This window comes from Lactuca serriola, chromosome 5 (genome assembly GCF_051521515.1).
Source record: "Lactuca serriola cultivar US96UC23 chromosome 5, Lser_US96UC23_V15, whole genome shotgun sequence".
In the NCBI taxonomy this organism is placed as follows: Eukaryota; Viridiplantae; Streptophyta; class Magnoliopsida; order Asterales; family Asteraceae; genus Lactuca; species Lactuca serriola.
In genome coordinates this window covers 126,992,569-127,017,005 of record NC_136412.1, presented here as the reverse complement: position 1 = coordinate 127,017,005, position 24,437 = coordinate 126,992,569, and the positions used below count along the sequence as shown (strand labels likewise).

General features: G+C 36.0%; 2 protein-coding genes across 6 annotated transcripts; both read right to left on the bottom strand.

Moving 5' to 3' along the window:
* Positions 1-11,019: 11,019 nt before the first annotated feature.
* Positions 11,020-14,036, bottom strand: EMB269 (GTP1/OBG family protein). The gene is made up of 7 exons (XM_079000889.1): positions 12,990-14,036; positions 12,630-12,903; positions 12,239-12,527; positions 11,937-12,096; positions 11,666-11,774; positions 11,392-11,540; positions 11,020-11,263 (listed from the first exon to the last, which is right to left on the bottom strand). The coding sequence occupies exons 1-6, from the start codon at positions 14,018-14,020 to the stop codon at positions 11,451-11,453; spliced, it is 1,953 nt and encodes a 650-aa protein (XP_078857015.1). The 5' UTR covers positions 14,021-14,036; the 3' UTR covers positions 11,020-11,263; positions 11,392-11,450.
* A 7,443-nt stretch (positions 14,037-21,479) lies between these two features.
* On the bottom strand, positions 21,480-24,211 carry LOC145052949 (uncharacterized). 5 transcript variants are annotated; one of them, XM_079000887.1, is made up of 6 exons: positions 23,911-24,211; positions 22,437-23,368; positions 22,302-22,352; positions 22,128-22,226; positions 21,887-22,039; positions 21,480-21,808 (listed from the first exon to the last, which is right to left on the bottom strand). In XM_079000887.1, the coding sequence occupies exons 2-6, from the start codon at positions 23,298-23,300 to the stop codon at positions 21,659-21,661; spliced, it is 1,317 nt and encodes a 438-aa protein (XP_078857013.1). In that variant the 5' UTR covers positions 23,301-23,368; positions 23,911-24,211; the 3' UTR covers positions 21,480-21,658. The 5 variants fall into 5 exon arrangements, with proteins under 5 accessions (XP_078857013.1, XP_078857011.1, XP_078857010.1 ...); XM_079000885.1 differs by having other exon boundaries at positions 22,437-23,325; positions 23,911-24,210; XM_079000884.1 differs by having other exon boundaries at positions 22,437-23,325; positions 23,770-23,913.
* Positions 24,212-24,437: the final 226 nt, after the last annotated feature.

Below are 24,437 nucleotides of genomic sequence, written 5' to 3'. Positions count from 1 at the left end.
AATCCCAACATGAACCTGTCAACCCAACCCAATAAATAGCAAGTTGCATAAAGATTTTAAACTCATTTAACTAAATAGGTCAACCCGTCCAACCCGTTTAATTTAATGGGTTGGGTTAGGGTTTAAATTCATAACCCATTTACAACCCGCCAACCCATTTAAAATTTTAAAATATCTTTAAATTTATATTTATTTATTATTATCATTTAGTTTATCATTATATTTTGATTATTTTCTATGTAACACTTGAACTAGGTATGTTTCCTTTTAGCCCTTTTTATTTAAATGTTGCATGCATAGGCTTCATAAAAGGTTGCAAATTTATGAATCTCCAGGACAAGATGGCCTCATAGTGGGTTAGATCTAGGTTTTTGTCAAGCTTTGATGACATGCATGGATTTTAGGGCATATTTCCCCTTTTTGGCCCATTTTGGCTTCTAGACATGCATTATACATGCATGCCTATAAATCATCAATCTTTGGGACGTTTTTGAGGTGAGAAACTCTTCTGGAAAGGATGGGTTCCAGATCTCTAGGGATTTGGGCTTAATGGTTTATGTCTTTGTGTAACTCCTGGTTCCTGGCATGTATTTAAACTTATAACTTATTCATTTTTATAGAGCAACTCGACGAGTCAGAAGCCCCAGACTCGTCGAGTAGAGATGAATTGGACCGTGGGTTTTGGAAACCTACTCGACGAGTTGGGAGGCCTCAACAAGACGAGTAAGCTGGCAGGAAATGAAAACCTAATTACAGGGTTTTGCACGCTATTTAAACACCTTAACCCCAAGGTGTTAGCCTCATCTCCGGCCTCCACTGTCCAAAACCCTAATCTCGAAACCCTAAGCCATTTTTGGTGATTGTAAGCTAATATCGTGCATTCTTGGTGAGTTTGAAGAAAAAGAAGCTTGAAGGAGGAGCAAGAACATGTGGGAGGAGAGTAGATCCAGAAGTTGGGCTTCATTTATGATTCATATGAGGTATAAAGCTTCAACCTTGTCCAAGGCATGCTTAAATCTAGTTTTAGGATGCTTTCTTTCATGTTTTGGTCCAAGTTTATTGGTTGTTGGGATTTAGACGTCCCATTTGGGCAAACCCTTCAGATCTATGGTCATGACGGGACTTCATGGCATAAAGGTGCCAACTTTATGGCCATGGAAGTCCCAAACAACCTTTGGACCATCATTTCGGATTTCTAAGCCTTATTAAGTTATGTATGCGAGAAATATGGGAACTTTACGTGAGCAATTTGTCCATTGAGTCCAGATCTATGACCTCATGGTCTATCTTGAAGTTTGATGGCTTTTTGGAGTTGGATCCAAGCCATTTTGGGTTAGGGTTTGAGTTTTATGCGTTGGGGAGAGGTCCTTAATGGGTAAAGTTGGAAACTTTACCCTTCTAGATGTATTTCCAACTTGTATCCAGAAGATAGGGTCTTGGTTTAAAGAATATGGACTCGAAGAGTTCATAAGAGACCTCGACGAATTGTTCTGGAAGTGTCCCAACTCTTTGAAAAAGAGGGACTCGACGAGTTGTAGGAGAAACTCGACGAGTTGGATCGTGATATCACGATTATGTGATTTATGGAACTCGACGAGTTGAAGAGTAACTCGGCAAGTTGAGTCAACTTGGAATGCTGACTTTAACTTTGACCTGGGTGTTGACCTTGACTTTGACTTGGACCAAGTTGACCCTTAAGGGGTTATGATTATGAAAGGGTAATTAAGGAAATCTTTTTCGCATAGGGGATTAAGTTGGGTTGATATTCGGAGCCGGAAACTGTTCAACTACTTCCAGTTTTTTAGGTGAGTTTCCTTCCCGGTATGAGTGGGTCGAAGACACCAATGTCGTCCCACTAGTAGTTGTTTATAGTAGAGATAATTGTCTTTGTGATAATTGTCTGGTATGCCACTATCTGTTGAGATTTATGTGCTGGTATGCTAGGATATTATGTGGTAGTGGTAGGGGTGAAATAGACCCTGTAACCAGTTGAAAGAGACCGAAGGGGTAGGCCAGCACCCATATATGCTAGGCAATTACAGGTTGAAAGAGACCGAAAGGGTAGGCCAGCACCCAGATATGCTAGGCAGTATGTGATTTATGTGCTTATATGCTAGGATATTATGTGGTAGTGGTTAGGGTGAAATAGACCCCGTAACCGGTTGAAAGAGACCGAATGGGTAGGCCAGCACCCATATATGTTAGGCAGTTACTGGTTGAAAGAGACCAAAAGGGTAGGCCAGCAACCAAATATGCTAGGCAGTGACCGGTTGAAAGAGACCGAAAGGGTAGCCCAGCACCCGGATATGCTAGGCGATATGGTATATGGTATGAAGGGGGAACTCACTAGGCATCGTGCTTATGGTTTTCAGTTTTGGTTTCAGGTACTTCTTCTTCGAAAGGAAAGGAGCCGGCATGATCGCAACGCATCACACTATGATTTTTGCTTTACGAGATCTTTGGGAGTTGTACTCTGATATTACTTTTCTATGACATGTTTTGGTTATTGAAAATACTGGTTTTGTTCATGAAATGAGTTGACACTATCGATGTTTTAGACTACTGGTTTTTATAACTACTTATTTAAAAATGAAATTTTTGGCTCTAAATTTTGGGATGCACTTTGAGATTCAAGCCTTGGATAAGAGCTTTTGAGCATTTGGGGTACCCCAAAGGATAAAGTTGGAAACTTTATCCTTTAAGACACATTTGGAGTTATGATTTGAACCTTAGAGTCCCTGGAATCGAAGGATCATCTGAATGTGTTTATCAGGGGAAAACTCGTCGAGTTGTCCAGCCAACTCGACGAGTTGGCTAGGGTTTTCCCAACTTTCCGAGTTCTGAGGGAACTCAACGAGTTGATAAGTGCACTCGACGAGTTGGGTCAACATGGACTGTTGACCTTAACTGTTGGCTTTGAATTTGACCATGGTTGACTAAGTTTGACCTTGAGGGCATTTTGGGTATTTCAGGATTTTGATAGAATTGGTCACATGTTGGTTGTAGGCATTTGAGTTAGGAGCTGAGATTTGAGAGTTGGATCTTATCATTCAGTGCTGCTTGTGAGGTGAGTTTCCTTACTATATTCATGGATCGAAGACACCAATGCTGACCCTTTTGGACTGTTATCTTGGTTATCTTAGGATGCTAATATGTTGTTACGATCTGTTAGATTGGTATCCTGGTAGATAGGATGATGTTATACTTATTGATTTGTATGATCTATGCTTGACTGTCAATTGATTATGTGTTTATGAGTTATGTATATGTCGACATGTGTGTGGTTGGGCTGAGGCGGTCCTGCTTTGTGTTGTAGGCCAACAGACCCAGGGCAATCCGGATAGACTGCAGGCTTGCGAAGCGGTCTAGTTAGGTCGCAGGCCTGACGAGCGGTCCGGATAGGCTGTAGTCCCTACAAGGTGGTCCAGACATGCCAAAGGATCGGGAGCGGTCCAGATAGACTGTAGGCCCTGTAAGGCGGTCCAGTCAGGCTGAAGGCACATTTATGCATGATGTTGTCTGTTATGTTTATGTGATGGTTTTTTGAGGAAGACTCACTTGGCTTTGGGCTTATAGATTTTGATTATGTTTCAGGTACTTCAGATGATCGCGGGAAGGCGAAGGCTTGATCTTGCATCTCCTCATATTTCATGTTGTGATTTATGGGAAAAACTTTGATGTGAAACCTAATTTGAAAACAATATGTAAAAAATGATGTTTTTTGGATTTATGTAAAAGTTTTAAATTTTTCAAAATTTTACAAATGTTACATTGAAGATTCATTGCTTAGTGTGAAGCTTAGAGATCCAGAATCACCACTCCTTTTGCAAGTCATTTGAGGTATAAAGATCTTATCTTGACAAGTTCTCTTATGGGTCTTTTTAAACTTGTTTATGGTCATTTTAGTCCCTTTTGGTTGGTTTTGATGATTTAAGACCGTTTTAGAATTTATATCTTGTAGATCTGGATGTTTGGATGGTTACTTAAATTTAAAGGTGCAAACTTGATATGTGCATATTTATCTATTTATTTCATATAGAATTTTATTATTTATTGCAATTTATAGACAAAAGGTACTTAATTATGTTTAAATTGTATTTGCAGTCTAAAAGATGTGCTTTGAAGCAAAAGGAAGCAAGAGATGCAATCGGGAGCTCGGGAATTGAAGAAAGAAGAAAAAGAGCCAAAATCCTAAAGGACTCAGCGAGTCGGAACGTCTACTCGACGAGTCCCCACAAATGTTCGCGAATCAAATGCAAAGTTCTTGCCATACACGAATTCCACAAAGGGGACTCGGCGAGTCGGTTACCTACTCGGCGAGTAGCCCTTGTTTTCTGAAGTCTATATATAGAAGTTAAATTCCCGAATTCAAACTCTCTCTGGAATCCTTGGGGAAGTATTTTGCGACTAAGAAGGCAGCTGAAGCTCTGGAAATCGTGAGAGAAACCCTAACCTTCAATTCTAAGGAGATTTAAGGCAACACAAGCTTTACTCTTTACTTTATTCTTTAATTGAACCATGTGTGAATTAGTAGACTTCGATTTTGAGTTACCTTTTGCTATAATTATGAGCTAAACCTTATAGTTTTTGTTTAAGGTAGATAAATTTACAACTTTGGATTGATTTATGGTTGAATTAATTGTTTATTGGTAAATTATGTTTTATTAAGCTTGTTAACGAACCTTATGCATTAACCACAACTATTTTCTGTTAATTAGCAAGAAATTTGTTGGATTAGGTGTCTAAGCCCATAACTATAATTGGTATGTACTTGAATTGATAGCAACACAGTCCTTTTGGGTTGCCCTCAAACCTAGCAATCGGACAAGGAAATTATGAAATGAGAGATATTAATTTATTATACGATTAATAAATTAATATAAATGAATTTATTAATATGTTAAAAGATTAATATATTAATAAGAAATCATTTTGTTTAATTAATTGTTAGCCAGAAATTAATTAGAATTAATTTTGGGGTTAAAAGAATTAATTATAAAGTGCAGGGACTAGTTTGCAATTATCTAATAGTTGAGTGGAAGACTCTAGAACCCCCTTGGATAAGGGTGGACGGAGTCTTTAGGGGAAACCCTAATAATTTCGTCCAAAGGGGCTTGGATAAGGCCCTTGGGTTTGCTTAAGCCCTAAGCAAAGGATAACTAGGGTTTCTCCTAAACCCTAGATCCCTCAGCTATATAAGGAGCCTCCTTGTTCATATTTTGGTCACTCTTTCTTTTGAAGAAACCCTAAGGGCTGAAATTTTGCATACTCCCTCTCCCCTCTCTCTTCTACTTTCCTTCTTGCTAGTTTTGGCGTGATTCCATTAGAGGCATTACACTTGTGGTGCTAAGCTTCCAAGAAGATCAAGATCAAGGGAATTATCAATTGTTTACTATAACAATTGAAAGGTATGTAATTACTAAACCCTAGTTTATAGATTTTGAAAATAGCCTCTCTCCTCTAGGGTTCTTGTTTTGCAATTCAAAGTTGTATGTTCAATAGTTAAAACATAGATCCAAAGTAGGTTGCATGTGACCTTAGGAATTGTTTTCTAGTTTATTTGTTTTTCCTAAAATCCGTCAAAATTAAGCTGCATGAACATCTCTTAATTGCTTATATCATATGATTTATGTGAAAACATTGTTATGTGCATAGGAATAGCGAATGTGAAACTAGGGTTAACTAGAAAATGGCTAAATTAATGTGTGAGCTTGTGTGATAAACCATCAACAAGAAGTTAATTGAATTAGTAATTTGATTAGCTAATTACAAGTCTTATTTAACCTGAATAAATAAACTAGGAAATTCATTAGTTTAATCACTTGATCACTGCTTAAATTAATTTGTTTTCTAAGGATTAGTAATAGCGAATGTGAATCTAATCACTTTAATCGGTAGCCAATAACAATTAATCCATTGCACTTGCCATAAAATCAGTCATAGGAGTAAATGAATCGAACCTAAACATAAGCCTTTTATTATTGAATTTAGTTGGTTTCTACTTGCTTTAGCTGACAGTTACTTAATTTGCATGTTAGTCAATTTGTTAAGTTTCTAGTCTTGTAAAACTAGAGAAGCCTTTTACTTTCATTACTGGTTTAGTTAATTCTAGTTATTAGTTTAATTATAATTCCCCGTGTTCGATACCCTGCTTGCTAGATTATACCACTAATTGACAGGTCCACTGCCTTTATGTGTCTAAATTATATTTTAAAAGTAGGATTAAAACTAGTTCGTTTTACACACATAAAAAATTTATGGTGTTTATGGTCTCATGCATGCATTAAGTCATTTATTAAGCTCTTTTGAGCTCTAAGAGCCTCATTAAGCCATGCATGCACGTAAAGTTGGCAACTTTACGTGATAAACCATCTTAAGGAAGTCAGATCTGAGTTTGGATTGAAGTGTTAATCGATTAAGAGCTGGAAAAATCGAAGTTGGCCAAATAGGGGAGTACGTTGGGCATACAAGAAGGTACGCTTAGAGTATAAGCCCTAAAGCGAGTACGTTGCGCATACGTGCTGAGTATGCCCCACGTACTCAGCAGGTTGGGCTTCAAACGCTTGGGCTTTTGGTTTGGGCCATGTTTGGACTTAGATGTTTTGGGGCCTTTTTAGGCCATCAAGTTTTTGGGCTGATGTTTGTTTTAGGTTCACTTGGAAAAGGCCCATGAAAGAGATTTGGGCCCAATTTGGAAAATTGGGCCATAATTCCATAATTGGGCTTAAGGTGATTATTTTGGAATTTGGGCTTTTGGACAATTGGATTGGGCCTAGGCTTTGGGTCAAGTTAGGTAAAGGGTAAAAAGGTCTTTTACCCTAGTTTAGACTCTTTGTGTGAGTCGGGATCCAGTTATTGATTAGATAATTATTTTATGATTGAAAGCGCGAGGATTTTAGCGGGCCAGCTGCTAGAGATAATTTATGTGAGATTCGGTAGTGCGAGGTGAGTCCTCACTATGTTTAGCGGGTCGAATGCACCAATTCCAACCCATTATTTTGTTATGTTAGGATGCTAGATGTTTGCGTGACTCTTGCATGTGTTATGTGTTCGTATGCTTACCGGGCAGAGCCCGATGACCATTTTGTATGCTATGTATCTTCGTGATTATTGCATGTGTTATGTGTTTATATGTTTATATGTATGTCAAGCGGGTTCCGATGACTGGCTGATTTGTATACCGAGCGGGGCTTGATGCCCGACGGGGCCCATTATATGTTTATTTATGTATGTATGGTATGTGGTATTTGGGGAACTCACTAAGTTTTGTGCTTATGGTTTTCAGTTTATGTTTCAGATACTTCTGGTTCCAAAGGGAAAAGCCCAGGATGATTGTAGAGCACACACCACTCGATTCCGTATTTTGTGATTTAATCTGATATTGATAATGTATCGATACATTTTGATAACTTTGGCTTTATGATAATGATATGGTTTGATATTTTATTAATCTAAAAATGAAAAACTTTATGGTTGTATTTTTGGGACGTTACATTTTATTTATCAAAAAATCATAAGTTAGTAACCATTACTAGAATTCGAGTAGGTAAAATGATAGTCAGGTTACTTAAAATTTAAAAATTAATCATTTATAATATTTTATGGTTGTAAACACTTATTTGTGTTTGTTTGATTTGCATATCAAGTTATAGTTGTATAATATTCAAACTTGAAAATTTATTATAGCTTTTAAATTGTATATAATTTTATTTGAAGGGTTATTTGATTTTTAAGGGGTTTTTTTTTGTGCAAATTGAAACAATTTTATTTGAAGGGTTATTTGATTTTTAAGGGGTTTTTTTTGTGAAAATTGAAACGGGTCAACCTTGGTTTAACTTGTTTAGTAAATAAGTTAATTTGGAAAAACAATAAACATGTCATTCCGATTTCAACCCATTTAATAAAAATGTGGGTTGGGTTGAGAATTTTAACCTCATTTACTTAAGGAGGTTGGGTTTAATAGATATTTTCAACCTATTTAATTAAACAGGTCAACCCATTTATGATCCAACACAGCTTATTGTCATCCCTACCTCAACCCAAGCCAACCCATAGAACCCATTTAAGTATATGGGTATGCATGTTCACAGGTTACTGTGTCGAACCCAAACCACATAACATGGTTAATAAATAAGCAGCACATTTATAAAATGAGGTATTTTCAACATAAAGTCATAAAGTGTTTAAAATGATTAACATAAAAAAAAAAGTTTTCAACATAAAGTCGTTAAGTCGTTAACATCCAAACAAAACTGAAAAATGAAAACATTCATACAGAGTTCAATTGTTATAAATATCCAAAAACCAATTTGATATTTCATTCATGCTAGAATTTCTATTTCTTCCTCCAACACCGACCTCCTCATGATGACCTTCAAATTAAAACAATATAAAAAATTAAATTTATGATATTTTGAAAGCTACATAAATACTTTTATGTCATCTACTATTTATACTAAAAAGAACGAACCAAATGACAACTTAAAGTATGTTTGAATTTGTAGCTTTCGTATTGTCTTCATTGATGTTCAAATTCAATATAATGTCAATGATACGAAATATTACGAATACAGAAAGAAGGAAATCAGATTTCATTAATAATTAAATATATCTATTTTTTAAATGCAAATAATATACATATATATATATATATATATATATATATATATATATACACACACACACACACACACACACACACACACAGAGAGAGAGGTAGGATCACCTAAGAATTCAAAAAATGGTAGGAACCGTGAGGACAAATCCCAAACACTTACTCATATTAGGGTTATTTATGTAAGTATTAAAAAGGTTAGGGCTATTAAATAAAAAGGGAAGGTTGGGAAGGTAATTTGATTACAAATTGAATCTAGTAACATCCTAGAAATCAAGGAAAAAATTTATTTTTAAAATCATTCCAAAATCCATAAGTTTTACAAAACAAGTTCCCAAAAGTCACTATCGTGAATCAAAGTATCTCAAAATCATAAAAACATATGCTATCTAAGATGATGTGCAAAATCAAGCCTTCAACTTGCCCCTGTCACTTGAAGATTGAAAGAGGGTAGGATGAATGACCCTATGCTTGTATCCAGACTCAATACGAAACATAGAAAGAGTTTCATACCAAGCCTTGGGTGCTAGCTTTAAGCCATATACTTCCTTAAATTTGTAGCAGCAATGAGGAAGATCAAGATTCTAAAAACCAAGAGGTTACTATTTGAAACCATAAAATAAAATTGTAAGCCAAAGCTTAGTGAGTTCCCCCAATGCACCACACACAACCAAACAGATAACAACATACAAATATGAGCCTTCAGCCTGACCGGACCGCCTCACAGAGCCTACAACCTATATGGACCGCTCTTCGGGCCTTCATTATGATTGGACCTCCCCGCAGGACCTACAGCCCATCGCGACCGCCCCGGGTATCTTGGCCTTCAGCATAAAACTGGACCGCCTCAACTCAATCACAATATGTCAACATATGCAACAGATAACCATAAACACATAACCATCAAGTACAAGTAATCATATAGATCTATCTATCTATCATATAACCAACATAACATCATCATATATACCATTTGACCTTGTTCAATGGATGTCACTTGCTTTCCACATCGTGGCGATCTGCTTGCCATGTCGTGGTGCCCTTCCTCCACTAGCATCCTACTTTGACCACCGCGCCGTGACACCCATATATCGCGCCACGGGGCAAAGTGCATTGCCTTTCTATCTTACGACAAAGTCTCGCCGTGACATTGTTATCTATCTACTGCGCCGCGGTAGCTGCTTGACAACAGCTCCCTTGGTTGATTTCATTCCAGCCTTGTGGCAATTTTGTCCCAACTTCTAACCCTTATAACTTTTTTGTTTCTTATCCGTTTTCGATGTTCTTTATATCCACGCAAAGGTGGAAACATACTTTAGACTTTTGTTAAGTCATATCTCACTGACTTATTAAGATCTTAATCTATTAAGTCACAAAGTTGGCCCAAAACATAAAATTTTCCATTTTACCCTTTTGACCAAAATGAATCTTCTCATGCATTCTTTTCTCTTGAACTTACTCATCTAGCCTCTTTTAACCGACTTAAACTTTTTTTGGTCATTTTCATGAAGTCAAACTTCATGTTCTCATATTTTTCTCATAATTAACCATTTTACCCTTTTGGCATAAATTTATGCCTAGACCTCCACTCCCCTTAGTCAAATGGCTATAACATACAAAGAAAAGACAATGTTCTATTGAGACAAGGGATCAATTTGCTACCATAAGATGTCTTTCAAACTCAAGAATACAGTAATGAAATATCATAGGCTAGTAGACAAGACACCAACCATATAGGGAAGAAACATAGATGACTATGTAGACGACATGGTCTTAGGATGAAATCAGACCAAAGTACATGTATTGTAGTTACACAAGAGACATTTACACAATTCTCACAATTAGAATCAAGGTTAACCTCACGAGATGCATATTCAAATAACAAGGCAAAAATAGCTAGTCTAAGACCAACACAAAAAAGAAGCGAAAAACCTATATGAAAAAAATACTCAATGCTAGTCACAAACCAGATAAATGGTTCATTTGACGTGAAGGAAGCATACAACGTAAGTTCATGTGTTCCTATATTTCCTCACTTCTTAAAGTGTGTTGGTTGTATTACTAACACGTGTAAGTCCTAAGAAATTAGTCGTATGATGTTCTAAGAAAACAAGGAAGAAGGAGAAGTAGAATGCTCTCATATTGTCCAAAAGAGTGGTGTGTACGACTCTTGAAAGGTATTAAGATTCTTGAATACACTACATCTATGGGACAGGATGCAAGATCAATCAAGATGACTTCAATGTGATCACCAATTGTGGAATTAAGATGAATATTATCACATTAGATATAGTAAAATGTCTTTTTGTTCGCAAAATCAACCATAGCACTAGCATACATTGGTGAGTTGCATGTAAATGAACAGTGTGGAATATTAATTTTAACAGGCAAATACAAAGACATGGTTTTGAGAAAACTAGTTACATATTTATATAAAACTTATGTCAAATCAAACATTATATTGCTTCAAACATAGAAAGCACAATATTACCAAAATGACTATGCATATATCAGTTGTTTACTAAAGATAGAACTACAACATAATACTTCTACTAAAATGACTGATAGATAAAGATATTAGTAACCTTGCACCATTAACTTGTATAGGAACTGCTGCTCTTGGTCAGTGACCATTGATGACGTCAGGCACTGCACATAATGATACGTGCATTAAAAAAATTAAGATTTAAAGATAAAATATCTAAATGTTTTTGAGATTAAAGCACTGCACTAGGTTATAAATTTGAAATAATAATTAATGGTATATATACACATACCTTTATAAATAATCAGCACCTTTGTTTGAGTAAAATAAAAACATGGAAGTACACGTGGATCATTTCCAGTCTGCCCATTTAACAGATTCTGTAGATACCTTCCTGTTTGGACCAGAACTTGTTGGAGAATCATGCCATATCATCTCCATCTACCATAAACAAACAACATTTCCATAATTACTCCAAATTTGAGAAAAACTTTTTTTTCTTCTTGTTTGTTTTCAGTTTGTGAGGGGTATTTTTGGGAAATCAGTTTGAGAACAAAGTAACATACCTCGCCAATGATGACTGTATCACCTTCCTTCACACCACGTTTAATTAAAGTCTTGTTAACACGACATGCTTCTAGAACATGCTGGAACCTTCTATCGGAATCCATATATCTATTATACAACAAGTAAAAAGTTTTAATAAGAATAAAACTAAAAGTACAACTATGTAACAGAAAGAAATGAAAGTAGCCCTTCTAAAACAACATATTATAAGAACTTTTGGGATTGAAGATCTTATTTTAATATTTTATTTAGGAGAGAGAAAAAACTTACTTCCAATTTGTCATTTGAACAAATCGCTGCAATCCTGCACCTTCAATACGCCATGTATCTGAAGCACTATCATGAGAAATTTCAAATTCATCAATGGGAGCAGTTCGCTGCTTCTTCACCATTTCAGCCACGTGGCTGAATTCTACAGGATCTCTCCAAACTGCATTAGACACCACTTGCTAATTAAATTGGATAATAATAAATATAACATTATTTTTGAACATGTTCATTTTCATTTTGTGTTTTAACATTATAAAGTCCATATAAAACAGAAAAACATGTGGCTAATAAACTCAGCTTACTTTCATCTTTTGAATCTTCAATTCCTTGTCTTACAAGCTCATAAGCAGCATTAATCAATTCTCGAGTCCCTTCTCTGTTGATTGCACTAATGCAAAAAGGTTCAATACCAATTGAAAGAAGCTTCTCTTTGAATGATTCCCACTTTTCAAAAGCTTCCGGAAGATCCATTTTGTTGTATGCAACTATAAAAGGTTTTTCAGCAAGTTCTGGACTGAACATTTCTATCTCAAGTCTAACTGCATCAAATTCATAGTCTGGTTGTGGAGATGACCCATCAACAATGTGTACCTAAGCCTCCATTTCCATCACACAACTATTAGTTCACAGTAAGGGTATTTTGGTCTTTTAGCAAAAATGTTGGATCGATGCGAAATGAAATATTAAATATACCAGAGCTGAACATCTTTCGGTATGTCTAAGAAACTCATGGCCTAAACCAAAGCCTCTGTGGGCCCCTTCTAGTAAACCTGGAAGATCTGCTACAACAATGGAAGCATCATAATCAAATGAAACCACACCCAAATTAGGAAGAAGAGTGGTAAAGGGGTAATTTGCAATGTTTGGTTGTGCAGCACTAATAACACTTAAAAAGGTGCTTTTTCCTGCATTTGGAGCACCCACTATTCCTATATCAGCAACCAATTTTAGCTCCAATTCCAACCACCTGTAAAAAAACAGCATTACAGATGATTAAAAGTTGTGGGTTATGGAAATTGAGTGAATGATTTACAAAAGTTATGGAGAACTTACATTTCAGGGCCTTCTTCACCATTTTCTGCAATTCTAGGCACTTTATTGGCTCCTGATTTGAAGGAAGCATTTCCTCTTCCACCTCTTCCACCAGGCAACAATAAAGCCCTGTCCCCTGGATGTAACAGCTCTAACAAGAAATCTCCGGGAGCTCCATCTTTTCCGGCGGCTCTGACCACCGTTCCAGGTGGTACCTTCACAACGACATCTTCTCCTTTTGCTCCATTCATCTTGCTCCCCTGTCCGTGACTCCCTCTTTCGGCCCTAAAATGAATGCTATTCCTAAAGGGTAACAGAGAATTCATAGAGCTAACGACTTCCATGTAGACGTTGCCTCCTCGTCCGCCGTCACCACCGGATGGCCCACCGAAAGGCACGAATTTCTCACGGCGGAACGCCACCACGCCGTTACCTCCGTCTCCTGACCTTACGTAGATTTTCGCCCTGTCGAAACATCTCATCACTGCAGGCACTCCTTTCTCCTTCTCTCTCTCATCTTCTTCTTCTCCTTCACCTTCTCCTTCGTCTTCTTCCCCTTTGTATTCAAATCCTGATTCATCTTCCCCTTTGTTTTCAAATATTAATTCGTCTTCCTCAAACTCGTCTCCGTCAATTTCATCATCGGAACTTACCTCATATAACTCAAATTTCCCATAATCAAACCCTGAATCCTCTTCATCGCTAACTATTTCTGCATTATCCTCTGTCTTATCTTTACTACCGGAGGAAGGCTTCTTTTGTTTTTGCATCGATGCTGCCAAATCGGACAGTTTGATCTCTGCAAAGGAATCGGAGAAGTCATCGTCTCTGGGAGGTAGGCGAGTGTAGGTGGTGGCTTGGCCGCCTGAGAGGGAGAAAATAGACTGTGGACGAGGGGTAGTAATGCTGTTGAACTTTTCGGGATTAGGTTTTTTGGGGGCAAGCTGTTTACGAGGTTTGTTGGAGCGAGCTTGGGCATGAGCAGAAAGGAAGCATAAGGATAAGGAAGAGACAGACGCCATTTTCTGGGTCTCAATCGATGTTTTGAGCATAAAAGCACTAGCATTCAGACTTCAGCACAACCGGAACAAGTCAGACACTTCATTTCGAAAGCGGATCAAATACATAACCCGAACCGGTATTTAGACCCAAATCCGAACCGGTACTTGCCTTGGTACCCCGTTATTCGGTAGTACCCAGTTAGTTTGCTGAGTTTTTCTTTCCCGAAGATACCGAACCCAAACCGGAAATTAATACTATACCTTAACACAAATTATTATACAAAATCTTCAAAAATAAATAAATAAATCGGCCCCAACATATTCTTGTACCGAATTGGTACCCCATAAACCGTAAAAGCCTTAAAAAAATCGTTCTTCGATAAAAATTGGTGCCCCTTCATACCTTCATGGATGAAACTCGAGTAAGTTTACGTGATAATTTAGATTTTTCAAGTAAGTTTGATATTTTTCTAATGATTTTGTATTGTCTTTGTTTAGGCTATCGGAATGGTGGGCAAAGAGACACATGATTTTCGACGTGACAGTTCAAAGGACACGTGAACACCGCCTCATGGACCGGTGATTTGGTTGTAGAGTGGCTTGAAGTGGCTCTAAAGACGGAGTAAGACGATCAATTTGATTGGTTCCCTCTTCTTTCCCTCACATTTTCTCTCTTATGTTTGCATTTTTACTGTCTAGTTACTAGTAAACACCATTTATAGCTCAGTGGATTGGTTGTGAAATGGTTAAATAATGTCATGGCCTCCTCTTCATTCACTCAGAAACCACTTGTGATGATACCCCAAAGCCTTAAGAATTATACATTTGTTGAGGAAACCACCTGTCTTTGTTTATGAGTGATACATTTGTTGATGAAACCACACGTGTGTGCATCGATAATGATTTAGATTTCGTTAATAAAAAATTAGACAATGTGAAAGAAAGTAACAAATTAACTTTAAAAAATCACATACCTACTGACAAAACAATAATTTTATTAGTAAATTACAATCATATATTACAAAAACATATGAAAATGGATTATACCTTCAAAATTTGGTTGTTTACCATTTCGAGGCTGAAGTGCTTAATAAATAATATCAGATAGACTACAACATCAAATGCAGACAACCAATGAACTATCTTTTTGTGAATGACATTCCAAAATTGTAACACCCGATTCCTGGTACGTATTTAAATTCAAGTAATTTTTGTAATTTACTCTGGGACTCGGCGAGTTGGAGGCCCAACTCGTCGAGTAGACTCGACTTTTAATCGGGGGGTTAAGTGACCTACTCGACAAGTCAGGAGACCGACTCGACGAGTAGGATTGTCTGGATGAAACCCTAATATTTGGGTTTGCACCCTATTTAAACACCTTATAACACCCCAACCCAGCCCTTATCGTCCCTCCCAACCCAGAGAAAACCCTAACTCGAAACCCTAGCCATTTATTGAGTGTTCTTGAGCTTGGTGGTGCCATTTTTGTGTGGTTGAAGTTTGAGGAGGAGAAGGAAGCTTGTGAGTGATCCAGAGTTTTGGGCACATTTCCAGCTTATTTGAGGTATAAAGCTGAAACCTTGGCTACTCATTGTTTAGATCTTGATTTTGGGCTATTTTCTACATTTTTCGAAGTCTTAGTGGAGTTATATTCGGGATTGGGTGTAGAAGTGGGTTTGTGCTTCAAATCTGGAACCATGGAGGGTTTCCATAGCATAAAGGTGCCAACTTTATGGCCATGGGAGACCCATGCATCTTGTAGACCTCTTTTTGTGGCTTTTTGAGCCAAATGCGCCATGCATGGACATCAACTTTGTAGCTTTACATATAAATGGACCTAGGAGGACAGATCTATGGTTTTGATGCGTTAAGTGTTGAAATAGCATAAATGAGCCGAGTACCATACGTTTCCGCAGTTGGCTCAATCATGTACGATATGACTTGTACTCGCCCTGATGTAGCCTTTGCTTTGAGCATGGTTAGCAGATATCAAGGGAATCCTGGCAGAGCCCATTGGATTGTGGTGAAGAATATCCTTAAGTACCTTCGGAGGACGAAGGAATGGTTCTTAGTCCTCGGAGGGAGTGATGACTTGAAGGTGCGAGGGTATAGTGACGCCAGCTTTCAGACCGACAGGGACAACTACCGTTTGCAGTCGGGCTGGGTCTTTACCTTGAATAGAGGAGCAGTGACATGGAAAAGTACCAAGCAGGAAACCGTAGCTGATTCAACGTGTGAATCAGAGTACATTGCAGCGAGCGAAGCGTCGAAGGAGGCAATATGGCTGAAGAACTTCATCGGTGATCTTGGAGTTGTACCTGCCATAAAGGAGCCCATGGAGATTTTCTGTGATAATGAAGGAGCGGTTGCCTTGACCAAGGAACCAAGGGATCATGGTAGATCACGACATATCGACAGAAAATATCATTTTATTAGACATCGTGTAGAAGAAGGACAACTCGTAGTGAAAAGGATATCATCAGAAGATAACCCAGCAGATCCGCTTACGAAGGGACTGAGTAGGGTTAAGCACTTGCAGCATGCTAGGAGTATTGGACTGAAGGATGATATTAGCATAGATTAGATAGATAGTATTAGAAACATGTAATAGATAAATGTAATTAACATTTGATGATTAAATAAAGGAGTTTTATTTATGAGTAATGTTACTATCTTATGTTAATTGTTTAACTATTGTTTCACTTTGCATGTTTTGACTTCCAGAATAATTGAATTTATTAAGAATAATCGAATTATTCAAATTGTCCACAATCGTTCATATGTTGGAAGTAAATATGAATGAAGATTGTCGTGAATTGGTGTGTAGATTGTCTAAATGGTATTAGACATAGCAAAGGATTGCTGCAACGTTCATGAGTGCTTATGAACTAGTTTTGAGCATTGGAACAAACTCACGCTTGCTGGAATCACCTTATGGAATATGATATAAAAGGCTGATCGCAAGACGATAATATCATATAGTCTTAAAACCTAGATATATGGTTTGTTATTTGTTAATTGATTGTACATTGATAATGCGAAAACGCATCAGTAACTTGATGTTATAAAACGCATTGTTGTGTATAGTTGGTTAATGAATAAGTAAATGCATATAAGTCGAAGTTTATCTGTAACTTTTATCCCAAGAGGGTAAAAGCGATATCTCGGCCGCTCGATGATTTGATTTGACTTATGTGTCGGGCCCGGTCAGAACTGAATTGATGTGTTCGATTAAGTTCTATGTCGAATAAATCAGAGATCGAGAAACCTAAATGCTTGACTAATCATTCCATAGAATTGTCAGCATGATATCTAACAGAGGACTGTACGATCCCTTATCTAAAGGACAAGATTGATTAGATCAGAGTTTGACAGCGTCTTTGAGAGCTACGATTGCAAATCGAATTGTACTTGTGCATATAGTTACTAGACTTATCCAAGTGAGAGACTGTTGGAATAGTGTCTAAGGCTGCAACTATATTAGGCAAGTATTTGACCCGGTTGTGTATGGTCATTTTGGGTTGTCTTCACCATAGCAATTTGATAGGATGATTTATTAAGAGAGAATAAATATTATTAATATATTATGAGAATAATATAAGGAATAATAATATTGTTATTTGATTAATATAAGTCATAAATTAATTAGTATTAATTTGGTGACTTAAAGAGATTAATTAAATAAGAGGGTATAAACTGTCAATTGTTTGATAGTTAAACTTTAGACTGTAAATCCTTATTGGATAGGGGTTGGACGAATTCTAGAGCTAAGGATAGCTCAAAATCGTCCAAGGCTATCTATGGTAAGGATATGGATTGCTTTAAGAGAAGATTATCCAACTAGGGTTTAAGTTGTAACCCTTAAGGAGTCTACAAGTATAAATAGACCCCATGGCTTAGGGAAATCGGCACCTCATTGAGAATAGAGAACCCCTGGCCGATTTCCTCCTAGCCTCTCTCTCTCTCTCAAATCATCCTCTTTGCTATTTGGTGTTTGTAAGCCATTAGAGGAGTGATAATTGTGACTCTAGAGCTCCAAGACAACAAGATCAAACAAGAGATTCAAAGGTATGCTTCTAGATCTGATTTTGTATTGTTCTTATACCTAATTAGTCATTAGAAGTCTTGGATTCAAAGCATGTTTAATTAGAAAGCCTAGATCCAAGCATTAGGGTTTTGCATGCGCACATAGGAAAGTTCTTATGGCTAAAACCCATCATTAAGACCCATTATAATCGACTGTATAGTTTTGGACAAATAGGGACTCAGCGAGTCGGGGTGTATTTTCCACAAAATCCTTTCTGTTGATGGACCAGATGCTAAGATCGAAGGTCCTTCGGTTGTTTAGGCTCACTAGGGACATGGAAATCATAGATATCGACGAGTGGATGAACAGACTCGGCGAGTTCAGGGCAATGTCCCGACCACATAAAGATGGACTCGATGTTGACCTTGACTTTATCTTGGACTTTAGTTGTCCCTTGTAAGGGTTATGAGTACGAATTGCTAAGTTAGAAGAGTTGTTGTGTAGGGATTGAGGATTCGGGGAGAGTTAGTTTTCATACCGAGATTAGTGCAGACACTACATGACTTTTAGGTGAGTTTTCTCCTAGTAGGAGTGGGTCTACGGCCACAATGCCGACCCACAAGTAAAAGTGTTGAATAGATGATTGTCTTTGTGATAATTATCTAGTGTTGATATGAGATATGATTGTTGTGCCCAATATGATTATTGTGTTTGATATGTTTACTTTGCTTGATATGTGTTAGTAGTAGTAGGGGTGAAATAGTCCCCAGTTACCGGTTGAAAGATATCGAATGAGAGGGTAGCTCCCAGTTACCGGTTGAAAAATACCAAAAGGGAGGTTAGTTCCTGGTTACCGGTTGAAAGATACCGAGGAGGAGCCATCTCTTGGCTATGCCCAACAGTTACCGGTTGAAAGTGACCGAAGATTATGCATTATTTGGTATGAGTATGACGGGGGAACTCACTAAGCTTTGTGGTTACAGTTTTTAGTTTTGGTTTCAGTACCTCTTCATCTAAGGGGAAAGAGTCGGCAGGGTAACAACGCATCACACATAACAGGAGTCGGCAGGGTAACAACGCATCAATATATAACATATTTCGTAAAATGGTTGCAATATATTATTTATCATAAACTTACTTTATTTATATAAGGCTTTTGTGATATTAAATGTTTAATTTATGGTACTTCTCAAGGTAGCATGTTAATTATTAATATGTAATCAATTAGAATACTTTTTTTTATAAATATCTTGAATTTATTAATTTAATTATAATACTAAAATTATAATTTCCAACCTATTGTATTTAATTTTTTTTAATTTGAATATGGTGCTAAATATCAAATAAACTACTAAAATGGCTTGATACTATTTTCTTAAATAATTTTTTTTCCAAAAGTTATTTTTTAATTTAAATAGCACAAATACTTGAAGAAAATATTAAATCAATACTTAACTTTAACTAAAATATATGTAAAATTGAAAATTACATTACATTAAAAATAATGGTTTGAAAAATCCATCATTATCAATATTGAAAATAATTAAAGTAATAGTTTTTTTCCCTTCCAGCGTTCTAATGTGGGACCCTCACTTTTGGTGGGTCATATCCCTCTTTCCCTTACTTTCCTTTCCCTCACCTAAAAGCCAAGGAATAGGTGAGAAGCCCTTCCCTCACTTTATATATATATATATATATATATATATATATATATATATATATATATATATATATATATATATATATTATACTCATTTTGTAGGGAATTAAAAACTATGAATTTTGATATATTTTTTATGTTTTTATAATAGGTATATAATTTTATAAATATTAAAAAAAAAAATAAAAAAAACTGGCCAATGAGAAGAGGAGAGAGAGTGTGACACCCCCTCCCCCACCTCTTTTCCCGCACTCATTTCCCTCACCCACGGAGTGGTGTTCAAGAGGTGAGGGAAACTTCCTTCACCCCTTTCCCTTTTCCGCTCCCACTCCGTCCAGTCTAATAATAGATCTCCTTCATCATATGGTCTAATTAATACAATAACTAATCTGCATAAACTTTTTATTTTAGTATAAAAATAATTATCATAGTTAATAGCGATATATTAGTTATTTTTAAGATATATATCTATTAATATTAATTTATATTATACAAAATGCACACGGCATTAACCTAGTTGTCCAATAAATTTTGGAAAAACTTTTATGATATAGATGCACATTCAACCCTATCAAGTATCAACTCACTATTTACTTGTAATATATATTGTATGAATGTAATCTAATTAAATTAATGTTTTCATGAATTCACCAACTTACTAAATATTAAAAGGTATGCCCACACTACCACATGGCAATCTACCTTCACTCATGGAATATTATCAAGTATAAATTAATAGATATAACAAGTCATCTAGGTTGGTAATTATAAACCAATGTAAATTTCCTTTAAACCCAACAATTATATACTATCGATCCTGAAAATAAATTGCTTTTAACACTCTTAAAATACACTTTTCATCTTGCCACAGCTTTTATGTACTCTAAAAATCGACATGAAAATAATAATAATAAAATAAAAAAGGTAGATATTCTACCCTACAACTTATTATTATCATCAGTAAAAATAGTGAATTATAACATCCTACTTTCATTTTCTATTATAACGTTCTACTTTCAAACCTACCAAATCCTACTTTCATCTATTTGTGTATTATAAAATCTTACCACGTGGCAAATCTACTTTCATCTATTTGTTTATTATAACATCCTACTTTCATTTTCATTAAATACTTTTAAACCTTTGTTAATAAGATATTGTACTTTGAAAAAATCTACCAAATCATAGCATTATACTTTCACTTTTTTTTTAGTCATGGCATTTTAGTCTAAAAAATCTACCCAAATATGGCCTTAAAAATTGCTTTGCATTTGGATAAAGAAATGAAAGTAGAACTTTGTAATCAACAAATTAATGAAGCTACATTGATATTCCTTGTATTTAATCGAAGAAAAACAAAATTGCAATAAATAGCAACATACTTTACTCTTTTTAACAATATAGAAAATGTATTTCGGTTTTTACCCATAATAGCAACATACATATATATTTTATTTACACATAACAATATGTAACCCATTACCACAACACACTTGCATTTCCTTTACACTTAACAACAATATACTTACAATTCCTTACTTATAATAGCAATGAATTTTCATTTCTTTACAAATAATAGCATAATGCTTATATTTGTAGTGAAATGTAAGTAAGTTGAACAACATACATTACCTTTTACCTATAATACCAACAACTTCCATTTCTTTGCAAATAATAGCAACATACTTTCATTTTTTTTACTGATAATAGCAACATGTAACAAATAAACCACAATGCTAATATAAGTGTGTTGCTATTATAGGTATAAACTAGAGTACATTGCTAATCCCTGCAAACCCAACATGAAAAATAATCCAAACCAATAAAGAGAAAGTAAATTCCACTGAAATGGGTCCACAAGGCTATATATATATATATAAGAAGCCTGGGTTTAATGTTTTTTTTTTCCAAAAAGAAATCTATGTTTTAATGTATGTACATATGAAAAGAAAATGAAAGACTAAAATGACATGTGATTTGTACGATTATCATATCGGATTCTTTATAAAAGAGAAGAAGATGAAGAAGGTTTTGGTGAAGATTTGCAAATTGGACACCAATTCTTTAATGCGAGCCACTGGTTTATACATGAATTATGGTAACCATGTTTGCATCCCAGTCTTCCTATTTCATCTCCTCTCACAAACTCCTCCTGTAACACATTTTATGTAACCCTTATTTCAAATTTTTTACATCAAAATTAATAAATAATAATAATAATAATAATCACCTGACAAATACTGCATTTGTTGTCCTCTGCACCCAAACTATGCCTCATTTTTTCATCAGACTCGTACACACTTTTTCTAATGCATTTTGATAATTCCTCTTCAGATAATGCTGTGCTCACTGTACCCATTTTCTCTTCAAGTGCTAGTAGTTCCTGTAACAATAAAAAATAATTCCCATAAAACCATAAAAGAAACAGATTTTCTAAAAATAGAAATGACAGAATAGAAAATAAAATAAACCTCGTATGACATGTTATCAATATCCAGTCTCATGTCCCTATGTTGATCATACAAGTTAAGCCCACCAAGGAATAAATTTGCTTCAAGTGAGAGTAATTGCTGTAGATAAACAAGTTCAGTCAAGAACTATTTACAAGTTTACCCTCCAATAGAGATTAAAGACTAATTTATTACCTCATATGTTAACTCCTCGTTTTGTTCAATCCTATCAAGTGCCAGTAGTACCTACAAATCACCACACAAGATTATTATTAACACATACACGCCACAAGGGTATTAATGTCTTTTGGACAGAATGAGAGAAATTACATCTGCAATCCCATCAATGTTATAGCTTCGTGTTCGATTTTGATTCACAAATCGGACAACAGGATGATCTGAAGAAGTAACAGAAGTTTCTTCTGAAGATGAAAGTGTTTCAACATGCGATGAATCAGAAACCACATCAGCAGAGTTGACTGATGATAAGTCAATGGACTCTTTTGAAGGGTCCATCTTCAATGACCTCTTTGTCCTCACTGATGAAACACTGTTTGCTCTGCAAGCGGTCCAGTTTCTTGAGTTTTTAGGGTCAGAAATGGAAATTCCAGAAGTAGAGACAACAGGGCGTCCTTCATTTGCTGATACCCCAATGACTCTCTTCCCTTTACCAGATGAACTGCTTTCTCCTTGAAAGAATCTTCTCCTCCTGCCATTGTTTGACTCGTTTTGACTATTTTCCATCACAGAGGAACCACTTTGAGTGTAAACCTTCTTAACCCTTGAGCTTGATGATGCAACTTCAGTGTTTCTAGATTTCAACTTACGTTCTTGAATTCCAGACTCTTTTGGAAGACTACTTGAGTCTTTAGGGATCCTTTCTATCTTCTTTTTCTCGGATTCTGGTGGAGATTTTTTCACATTGGTCACTGAAGAACAAGTCTTTGATGAGCTTCCTGTAACTTCCTTGAGAGAAGATGAACGGAGGGAAGGCTTTGAACTTGAAGCTTTTGGCTTCTCTAGGCATTTGTTTTTAGCAACTTTAGTGTGGTTAAGTCTGCCACAGCAACCAATTCGGTTGCAGAATTGAGGACTTCCATTTTGAGAGCCAGCAGTATCTTTCAAAGCAGTGACTGATCTCTTTTTTGGGGCAGCAATCCCACCAACAGCCTGTTTACTATAATCTACATCCATATAACTGCCCCTTTAAGCCTCCTATCTGCCACAAAACTCATCATCAAGCCATAGAAAACCCTAAAATCCTAAATTGAAGCAAGAAATATACGAATTACTAATCAGAAAGCTCAACGATTCTAGGATACACCCTAAAATCCCAAACAGAAACAAGTAATTCACAATAACTCCTCGAAGAAATATAAACAGAACGAAACGATTGATTAACTGCGTGTGTAGATAGATGCACATATAAAGTTTATTTGCATGCTTTGAGGTAAATAATCAAAGAAGAAAGTATATCATATGATTCTTATCTTTTTCAATTAAAGAATCATAAAAAAAAAAAAAAAAAAAAACTCGAAGAACGAGGTACGTAAAGTTATTCCGTCTTTCGATATCGATACGATCGTAATCACGATCATCGATGAATTTACCTAACGTATTTCATCAACCTTAAACATCAAACGTCAAAAGCAAATCAACGAACCTAATATTAAGTCGCTTGTTAAGAAGATGTATTTTGATCAAGTAAAGAGATGGAAGAAGATGTATTTTGATCAAAAAATACGATAAACCTGAATCGCCGATGATACAAAATTAGAATGAATAGGGTTTGTTATAGCTTTACCTTATTGGTCGTGTGTATGAGATAAAGCAAACAGGAGGAGAGAGAATCCGAAGGTGATGTGGGACTAATCCATCCACTATATAATAATGACGATTAGAATATGGAAAGATGACAAAATTGAAAGAAGCTAAAATTCCGGCCTGCCGAGAGAAATTGTCGCATTTGAACCTCAGAATCAGAATCCGTTCGTTCAATGTCAACGGCCGTCTCAGGTGGATCGTGGCATCATGATCCGGAGCTTATCATGGACATGGACTCGGTGGGGTCGGTTGCCTTTGGCCTGCAACTAAAACCAGAACTTTAAGGACGATTGGATTGCTTGATGGTTTTTTTGTGAGGATTTGAATTTGTCGAAATATTTTTAAATTTGTGAAAGAATTGGGATTTGAAACGATTTGGAATTGATTGTGGTTTAGGTTGTAAAATCTTTGAACAAAAATAAATAAAATATGTTTTGTAATCTTGTTTAGTTTTTTATTTTAAGAAAAATAGAAAATCTCATAGAAACCTAATCTATTAACTTAAAA